Here is a 10,087-nt window from a genome sequence, read left to right on the forward strand (position 1 = left end):
ACCCCGGGAACATTTTGACATAAAAATTGAATTTCTCTCTCTCGCTTTCAAAAATAATGCATTCTTAAGAGCCACACATTTGGTGTGGAATTTGGTGGCAGTGTGCATGAAGCAGGAATCTCCAGCTGTAAGAAACCGTCTAAAGGAAATGGGATTTACATACAGAAAAGCTAAACGAAAGCCATCATTAACACCTAAACAGAAAAAAACAAGGTTACAATGGGCTAAGGAAAAGCAATCGTGGACTGTGGATGACTGGATGAAAGTCAGATTCAGTGATCAATCTCAAATCTGCATTGGGCAAGGTGATGATGCTGGAACTTTTGTTTGGTGCCGTTCCAATGAGATTTATAAAGATGACTGCCTTAAGAGAACATGTAAATTTCCACAGTCATTGATGATATGGGGCTGCATGTCAGGTAAAGGCACTGGGGAGATGACTGTCATTACATCATCAATAAATGCACAGGTTTACGTTGATATTTTGGACACTTTTCTTATCCCTTCAATTGAAAGGATGTTTGGAGATGATGAAATCATTTTTCAAGATGATAATGCATCTTGCCATAGAGCAAAAACTGTGAAAACATTCCTTGCAAAAAGACACATAGGGTCAATGTCATGGCCTGCAAATAGTCCAGATCTTAATCCAATTGAAAATCTTTGGTGGAAACCTGCAAAGCTGATCTGGCAACAGCAATCAGAGAAAGTTGGAGCCAGATTGAAGAAGAGTACTGTTTGTCACTCATTAAGTCCATGCCTCAGAGACTGCAAGCTGTTATAAAAGGCAGAGGTGGTGCAACAAAATACTAGTGATGTGTTGGAGCGTTCTTTTGTTTTTCATGATTCCATAATTTTTTCCTCAGAATTGAGTGATTCCATATTTTTTTCCCTCTGCTTGGTCTAAAAAAATAACCGTTACTGACTGCCACAATTTTTTTTTCCTGATTTCTTATAGTGTTTCTTAAAGCCAGAAAGTTTCCATTTGAAATGACTTTAGTTTTGTGTCATGTCTGTGATCTGCTTTTTTCTACAAAATTAAACAACTGAATGAACATCCTCTGAGGCCGGTGATTCCATAATTTATGCCAGGGGTTGTAGTTGATAAGGTGTTTTTTTTATGGTGTGTGTTTTTTTATGCATCCATGTCATTGTTGATTTCAGGCATTTTCCCGCACTGTTTACAGGCCAGTGATAGTAGCTCAGTGGTAAAGTTTCGGGCTGACGATCAGTAAAGTGCAGGTACGAATCCCTTGGGTGGCATGTATTTTTTTTCCCACAGCAGCGGTGCAGTGTGGTTCCATACGTACCAACTGGTTTTTATTTTTTATTTATTCCATAGCAACGACACAATGTGGTGCACTTCGTCCCATGGAACACAGTGCGAGCAGCTTTATTCCTGCTCGAAAGACACGTCACATGCATTAACCTTTGCACCAGCACGCATGCCTGTCAACACGATGCTTTGTGGTGCGCTCATACGAGCTGTTCTGACGGGAATTGCCCTGAGTTGTACAAATTTGCACTATGTGTGAAGGGGCCCTAAGGGTCAGGTTAGGTTAAAGGAGATGTAGCCATCACAGTGTGTGTGTCTGTGTGTGTGTATGTATATATATATATATATATATATATATATATATATATATATATATATATATATATATATATATATATATATATTCTATTTTATATAATGGCTGAGTGGATCCTTGCCATTTGATTGGTGCTTTATATGTCACGTGACATGTATTATTTATCCCATTTGTGTTGCATTTAGAGTGCAATTTGGTTCCATATGTTTGGTACCATTGCACACTGCGAACCCCGCCCACTAGGGGGGACAGCATTTAGTTAAATATACAGAGTTTGTTTTGCTGACGGACGACAATTTGGAGGAGCTAATTGATGGTGCTAATTCTCCTAACACACACACACACACACACACACACACACACACACACACACACACACACACACACACACACACACACACACACACACACACACACAACAAATCTGCTATGCTGTAAGACAAAAGCTGACAAGCTTGTTGTGTGTTGGGGGGTGTGGAAAGATATTGTTGTAACTGCTGACTTACCTCACCTCTTCTTTGCTTCACAGACAGTCAGTTTGTTGTGTCCTCCTGGGGGGTGTTTGGCGGTGGTAGTGGGTCCAGGAGCGCCGGGCTTTGGATCCTTGCGGGCGCTGGAGAGCGTGCCAACAGTCACTCCACCAGAAGGACGCTATTTTGTTTTTACACTTTTTATGCACAGCGGGTGTAATAAATATATTGTTTTTGGAACCGCTTTTCTGGTTATTTGTAGCGCTGGGTTCTGTCTGACGCAGGTCCGCTCCTCAACCCGCGTCGACACATAACAGTAGTTCCCGGCCATTCCATAATGGACCCAGCGGCAGAAGCGGTTCCTTTTGCCAAAAAAGTTCAAGAACACTTGGAGAAAATATGGGAGCAATTACAGCATCTCGCAAACCAAATTAAACAAACAGACGTCCATGTTACGGAGCTTGCAGCGCAAGCCGCTCCGCTTCCTGCTGCTCCAGCTGCGGCATCATCGATACTAGTGCAGATAACTCCGTCACCCAGAGATTCGGCGTCCGAACCGATTGTTTGTCGTCCAGAGCCTTGTGTGGTGATGCAATGTTCTCTGGTTTCTGCTCAGTCAGGTTGGAGCGCCGCAGCTTTACGAGGAATGTTTGTAGATGGGTTAAATGAGTCATTAAAAGACGAGCCGGCAGTCCGTGACGGGCCAAACGATTTAGATGAGCTAATATCGTTGGTGATTTGTCTAGATGATCGGATGAAGGAGCGTGGACGCGAGAGAGGACGCCCATCAGAGCGGGTTTTTTCGTCTCGGGGCTTTCCCCGACACAGATCTGGGCCGCCTCTTCTTCGCTCCACTGAGGCTCCTCCGACGGGACCTCTGGCTCCTCCTGTTGACGAGCCCATGCAGCTCGGACGAGCAGAGATTACTGTATTGCCCCGACATATAAACGTCAAGAAAAATAATGGTGACGTATCTCCAGGTGTTCTGGGACAGGCAATATAACACACATTAAAAAAAAAAAATCTAGTACGGGTTAATGTTTTGTTTTCTTTAAATAGGGGTTATAATTTGTTTGGGGAGTCAGAGGCGTGTCTGGTGGAGTGACTGTTAGGTGGTTAGAAATCCGCCTGGGCTCACGTCATTGTTAATTTCTATGTGTTTTTAGGTATTTTCTGTTTGGGTTGTTGGGTCGTTTTATTTTGTTGTTTTATTTCTCTACATCTCTAACCTCAACCTCACTTGCCCCAAGACTGTTTGTCTTGTGGGTTGTGGGGTGGTGCAGGTTGGTCACGCTGAGTATTCTCAGAAGACCTCTGCACCTGGGGGGGGTGTTAGAGGCGTTTTTCTTGGTTTGGTTAGGGCCCGGTTCCACTCCAGCCTCGGTGAGCCTTTGTACCGTTCGTCATTGGTGTTGCCGGGGTGTGGTGCAGCGGAGACTTACCTCAGTCGGAGGGGTGGGCCGATCTGTTGCCGTTTGCCATTTCGGTAGTTCCACCCCTCCCGAGAGGCTGGGGTATGGTCGAGTTGGGGCACCGGACGTATTTCCGGTTCTCCGCTGCGCCTTGGGGTTGGAGCTGGGTTAGTTTTTTCCTGTTCCCTTCTCCGGCTTAATGTTTTGAGCCGTTCGCCAAAGTTGAGCCGCCGAGGGGCTCTGGGAGGGACCCGGGGTCTTTCGGGGTGCCGGGGAGGGTAACAGGGTTTACGGTCATTTTATATCCCCCCGGGGTTGTTTTTGGTAGTCCTCCGGGGGTTGATTTTTGATTTTGTTCTGTTTCCTTCCGGGTTCCACCTCCAGGGTTGATGGGACGGTCCTCTGGGGGGGAATTGGCTTGGGGCCAACTAGCCAAGTGTGACCGGGTCTGGGGTTCCGGGGTTGTGGGGAGGGTACCTCCTGGGGTTGATGGTACGGTCCTCTGGGGGGCGCCGTTTGCTCCATGTACACCTGGGGACCTTTGTGGGATTATGGTTCTGGCTGTTCCTCCTGGAACTGGCGATGAAGGCCTTCTGGGGGGGGTTGGGCTCTGCAGGTCATTCTGGGGGGGTTGTTTGTTATTTTTCTTTTATGCATTTACGTTTGTATTGTGTTTGTGGGGCTGTGTTGGGTTTTTGCGTTTGGGAGTTTTTCTTTTCTTCCCAGGGTTTGATGGGACGGTCCCCTGGGGAGGTTTTGGGTGGGTTTTATGTTTTTTTTCTGTGTTGAATTGTACTGGGGAATGTTTTGGGGCTTTTGTTGATGCCAGCCGGCCTTCCAGCTGCGGTGCCTGTCCTGCTGTCTGTGGTGCTGTCTGCTTCCTGACGTGGACCCCGGAGGGAGGTGCTGTTCTTGGGCCTGGTCTGTTCGGTCGCCGGGAGGCTTCCCGTTGATGGGGGGTACTGTTGTGTGTTAGGGGGTGTGGCTGGATATTTTGGTGTTCTTTTCTTTTCTTTGCTCTTCAGGTGGCATGGAAACTGATTTGTCTGTGGAGAAGGTGCTGGCTGAAGAGTCCTCACCCTCATCAACATCATGTGTAGCACCTGTGACGGGTGCTCACATGCAACCTTAAAGACTTTCAGCTGAAGCAGATAATTGGATGGCGTTCTGCATTTAAGTCATGTGTGATTCAAGCAGAACTGCCGGGAACTCGACCTTGTGATGTTCGTTTGTGAGACGCTGAGGACCGCGCCTGTGTTTGACACATCGAGCCCGTGAAGCAAGGAAGGGTGAGGACACATGCTGTCAGCACACATTAAAGGTAATTAAGTGTTTGACTAATTGTTGATAGTAACTTGGTGTTTTGTTACACAGTATGCTTGAATTGTGATGAGAATTGTGCAGCTTGCTTCTCACTGCTGTGGCGGGCGGATAAGTGATCCTCCACCTGTTATGAGAAGCTGCTCATTTGCATAAAGTTAAAAAAGCTACAGACCTGAATGTGTTGCTGATAGCGTGTGTCTTTTGAAAGATATTGTTGTAACTGCTGACTTACCTCACCTCTTCTTTGCTTCACAGAGAGTCAGTTTGTTGTGTCCACCTGGGGGGTGTTTGGCGGTGGTAGTGGGTCCAGGAGCGCCGGGCTTTGATCCTTGCGGGCGCTGGAGAGCGTGCCAACAGTCACTCCACCAGAAGGACGCTATTTTTGTTTTTACACTTTTTATGCACAGCGGGTGTAATAAATATATTGTTTTTGGAACCGCTTTTCTGGTTATTTGTAGCGCTGGGTTCTGTCTGACGCAGGTCCGCTCCTCAACCCGCGTCGACACATAACAAAGCTGATGTAATTTTTCACTGGACTGAGGAACTACACAAAGACTTTTTTTTTTTGAAAGTAAGAAGTCATTGCACAGCATCACGTGACTACATCATCACAATTTGGACTGCTATTTAAAGTTCGTGTTGGACTTTAGCAGCAGTGGAACACCAAAATGTAAGTCCCTTTTCTGTTGTGTATTTGTTGTGTATAAATTAATAAAATCTCAAATGACAAGGATCTATTTTAGCTGTTATATAAAACAAATAATGAATGTTTTTACATTTGTTCAATGGAACAAATATTTAATTCGGTGAAAGCTGGAACACACCATTCAGCTCAGCTTCGCATTGTTGAATGATATGGTCCAGCTTTCATCGAATTAAATATTCGTACCATTGAACTCAAACATTCATTATTTGTATACTAATACACTGACTGAATTTACATAATCTTGAAATTTTGTTTTAAAAAAATACTATTTCACAAAATTACAGCTAATTTTATTCCTGGCAAGATATTTATTTTGAGAGATTTCACAGCAAATATAGTGAGTTTGTCAGATGGAAAACCCCAGCTTCACTGAGTAAAAGTCTGATCATGTATTGCTTCTACTTGTGCAGCTAAAACAGGTGATTTCATTGATTATCTCATCTACCTGCCTGAAGAGTTGAACTAAATAGAATGAGCTGGTTCAGTGAGTGGATGGAATACACTTGTGGTAAGTTATGGTTGTACTTTTAGTCAGTCCTGTTTTCTAATTTTGGAGTTTACTCTGTCGTTTTGCAGACAAGGTGCACAAAGTTCGAAGTTCATGCTGCATTTGATAGAAACTGTGATGATGTCAGTATTTACAACTTACAGCTAGGAAAAATACTTATAATAAAGCTATGACAAAAGATTGAAATCCCTACTGACTCATTTTGGCAAACCAAGTAAAATGCCATAACTGTAACTAATGTTAGTATTGACAAATGACAATTTTCGTGATCATGGGATTACAGCATCACAATCATTTTGAACATTTTCAAAAGCTTTTACAATGGGTTGCAAGGGTATGCAACACCACAATAATCACAGATTACTTACTATAGGATACCCCGATTGGGTATCTGATTTTTACTCATTTATTTTTAGTCACTGTAGTCTTTTTCCGGGTGCCAAAAATAAGCAATGGGAGATCTGCGAAAGTCTCACACAGTGTTTTCCTGGGGGCAAGTTTAACAACAGACAGGAACTCAGTAACACATGTGCATACCACATGTGCTGTTAACATAAGGACTTTTAAGTTCCAAAAAAAAACAAAAACAAGATGGACAGATAAATGTACAATGGACAACACGTAGGGTGTCCATGCAATTAGGACAGCAGAAAACATCAGATGGACATGGTTGATGTCCCAGAGCATTGGAAAAACCACAATAAAAATCTTAATCCAGACGCGTTGTCCCATCAGGGCAATCCAGTTGATGCTCCATCCGATCCGGGAACTATTCTGCCAACATCCTGTTTTATTTCTGCTCTCACTTGGGAAATTTAATTTAAGGTCCGGTCTGCTGCGGATGGGATCCTGTTACCTCCCGGTTGTCCCACCAGCAAGCTTTTTGTCCCAGCTGCGCTCAGGGGGGACATGATCAGGTGGGGACACAATAGGTGGGGACACTTCTCCTGCCACCCGGGAATTAAGAAACCTATTTGTGTGATTCAGCAGAGATTTTGGTGGCCTGGGTTACTTAAAGATGTTACTGAATATGTCAACGCCTGTCAATCATGTGTCATGCATAAGTCATCTCACTATCCCCCTGCTGAGTTGTTAATGCCACTGCCTGCACCCACACATCCTTGGTCTCACATAACTTTGGACTTTGTAACCGGTCTTCCGCACTCCTAGTGTAATACAGTAGTGCTTATGGTTGTAGATAGACTGTCTAAGATGGTGCACTTCATTCCTCTGCCCAAACTCCCCTCGGCTAAGGAAACAGCCAAGGTTAAGCTCAGCCAAGTGTTTAAGCTGCATGGTTTCCCCCAGGATATTGTTTCTGACCGAGGCCACCAATTTGTGTCTAATTTCTGGAGGGAGACTCGGGGTCTCAGCCAGTTTAATCTCGGGCTACCATCCACAGTCCAATGGCCAAACAGAGCGTCAAAACCAAGAACTAGAAAAAGATCTCCATATCCTCGTCTCCCAGCAGGCGGCCACATGGTTATCACAATTACCATGGATAGAATTAGCTCCTAATCACCTGCCCTCTGTATCTACAGGTTACTCTCTATTTCATGTCGTCTATGGTCATCAACCATCTTTGTTACCACCCACAGATCTCAACTCCTTAGTCCCCTCAGCACTCCGTCTCATTCTCTGCTGTCAACGAACCTGGGAGCAGGCTAGAAGAACTGTGCTTCGAACCTCACATGCTTATAAGTCTGCTGCTAACCGGAAGAGGTCCTCTGCTCCGCTGTATGAGTCCGGTCAGATAGTTTGGCTCTCCACTTGCCATCTCCTGTTGAAAGGCCTGCCCAGAAAACTGGCTCCCAGGTTTGTCGGTCCATTCATGGTATCTAAAATTATTAACCCAGTGTCTGTTCGGCTCCGTCTTACAAGGCCTTTGCGCATTCATCCCACCTTTCACATCAGCCATGTCAAACCTGTCAAAACCAGCTCTTTATGCCCTCCGGCCATTCCCCCACCTCCCTCTTGATGTGTGGATGGTGGCCCCGAGGAACGGTCATGGATTCCCTCCCACTTCATTTTGGATCCTGATCTTATCCATGAGTTCCATGCCTCACATCCAGCCTTGCCTGGGCTGTCTGGGGTCAGCATTGGGGGGAGTTCATTGGTTTTGGTTTGCTTTCATTGGTTTTGGTTTGTTTATTCTCTTGCTGGGTTTTTTTCTGCTTGGGTCTGTCTGTCTCTGCTTTGCTTGTCTTTCTCTTGGTTCTTGGTGATGGGTGTTTCTGTCTCTCTTTGGCCACACCCTTGTTCTGGTTCTTTCCATGCACACCTGTTTCTGATTTGCCAATTATCACCTGGGGTTTTATAAGCTCACTGGGTGTGTTTGTACCTCACCAGTTTGTTGTGCCTTGTGCCTGCATTCCAGTTCTGTTCCTGTGTTCTTCGTCCTGCCTGCCTCATTGTGTGTACCTGACCTCCAGCCTGTTGCCTCAACCATGCTGATTGCCTGGTGATTTTTGTACTGCTGATTTTTCTGGACTGCTTACTCATGTACCGACCTCTGCTATCCACAACAGTAAAGCCTTTTAAAAACTGTTTGAGCCATGCATTTGTGTCCTGCAATTCCAGACCATCCACCCTGATAGGTTAAGGTTGTCTTCAATGACTGGAGAAGGTCCATTTCGGTGAGGTTTGTCCATGAAGGCTACCAAATTGCCTCTGCTTTGAATCATATCCACTCAAGTGGCCAGTGTTCCCAGGAAAGTAAAGGAAGGAAGTAATACACAGTTCACAGAGATTGCTGTAGCCTCTTTTGTGCATTTCTGGTCATTAGATGATGCTCACTTAGTGTGTACAACCAGAACAGGCCTGTGTTGCGTGGTGCTACAAATACTCATGTTTCTACCCCGTTTTAGACTTTCTTAAAATTCTTTACTAAGCTGTTGAGCATTAAAACCATTTACCACTACATCTAACTTCTCAGCCTTTGGAGTTTCTTCAAATGTGAATCTTTGTGAATCATCAGAGACCAAAACTTGGAGTACTAAATTCAGAAATGACATATCCACACTAGAGGAGTTTGCCTTCATCCTCAAAGTTCAGAAATGCTTTTTAAATTGTGAATAAGGTTTCAGATGTTCTGACATATATGTTTTTGGAACAGATTAGTCAGCTCACATGGTTCACAAGGTTTGACCCTGTGAAAAAGCCAAAAGAGGAAATTTTTACTCTGAAGATTGGCACTAAGAGATTTGTGGAGATTACTCCTCAGACTGATCACATTACTGAGAGAAATGAGCAAAGCGGCAAAGGGAGTGCCTGTCATCAAACAAACGGTAAGTCATGTTCTCATACTATTTTGTTGCTGTTTTGTCTGTTACTGGTAAAAACACTCTATATTGTTCCAGAGTCTGAATCCAGTGAGTCCAGCATTCACACCCAGTCCAGGATCGTGACTGCCCTCTACTGGTTGTGTGGGATGACACCACAGAAGGAAGGAGGAGCTAAACATGTAACCCCTCCTACACGTGAAGCGGCTGTCAGATCATTGGAGGAGAAGCCTCATCTAAGACTTATTGTTAACCTGAACCTCATCGTCTGTCTGTCTGCAGCTGCTTTCATTATCGGCTACTGGGCTTGAGAAGAGATTCATTAGTCTGAAGGGTGGGTGGTCTGATTCTGAACGGGGTGACTGTGAACAGGTTCTGTTAAAACCTGTCTCAGGGTTTCCAAAGATATAGTATAGTTAATGGAGTATTAAGGAAACAATGGTGGATATTCCATTCCAATCTTCTGGAAGGGTATGTCTTAATATATGTCCCCCTCAATACCAATATAACTCGGCACAAACCTTCACTAACTTGGTGGTATAGTCCCATAAGGTTCCATCCGGAGTTGATGTTCTCTGAGTGCTTAAAGCCTTGGGATTGAGACCCTCGGTTCAAATCCCAGTCTGACTGGAAAATCACTAAGGGCCTTTGGGCAAAGTCCTTAATCCCCTGGTTGCCCTCGGTGTGTAGTGAGCGCCTTGTATGGCAGCACCCTCACATCGGGGTGAATGTGAGGCATTATTTGTAAAGTGCTTTGAGCGTCTGATGCAGATGGAAAAGCGGTATATAAATGCA

At 44.7% G+C, this 10,087-nt stretch overlaps 1 protein-coding gene across 1 annotated transcript in view; it reads left to right on the forward strand.

Moving 5' to 3' along the window:
* The window catches only part of slc5a11 (solute carrier family 5 member 11), a 71,416-nt gene extending 61,747 nt beyond the window's left edge, over nt 1-9,669 (forward strand). Inside the window, exons 14-15 of the mRNA XM_034191058.1 lie at nt 9,127-9,298; nt 9,371-9,669. Coding sequence (XP_034046949.1) covers nt 9,127-9,298; nt 9,371-9,603 — 405 coding nt within the window. The 3' untranslated portion in view covers nt 9,604-9,669. The remainder of the gene's footprint in view (nt 1-9,126; nt 9,299-9,370) is intronic.
* Nucleotides 9,670-10,087: the final 418 nt, after the last annotated feature.

Source organism: Thalassophryne amazonica, chromosome 16, assembly GCF_902500255.1.
Source record: "Thalassophryne amazonica chromosome 16, fThaAma1.1, whole genome shotgun sequence".
Classification (NCBI taxonomy): domain Eukaryota; kingdom Metazoa; phylum Chordata; class Actinopteri; order Batrachoidiformes; family Batrachoididae; genus Thalassophryne; species Thalassophryne amazonica.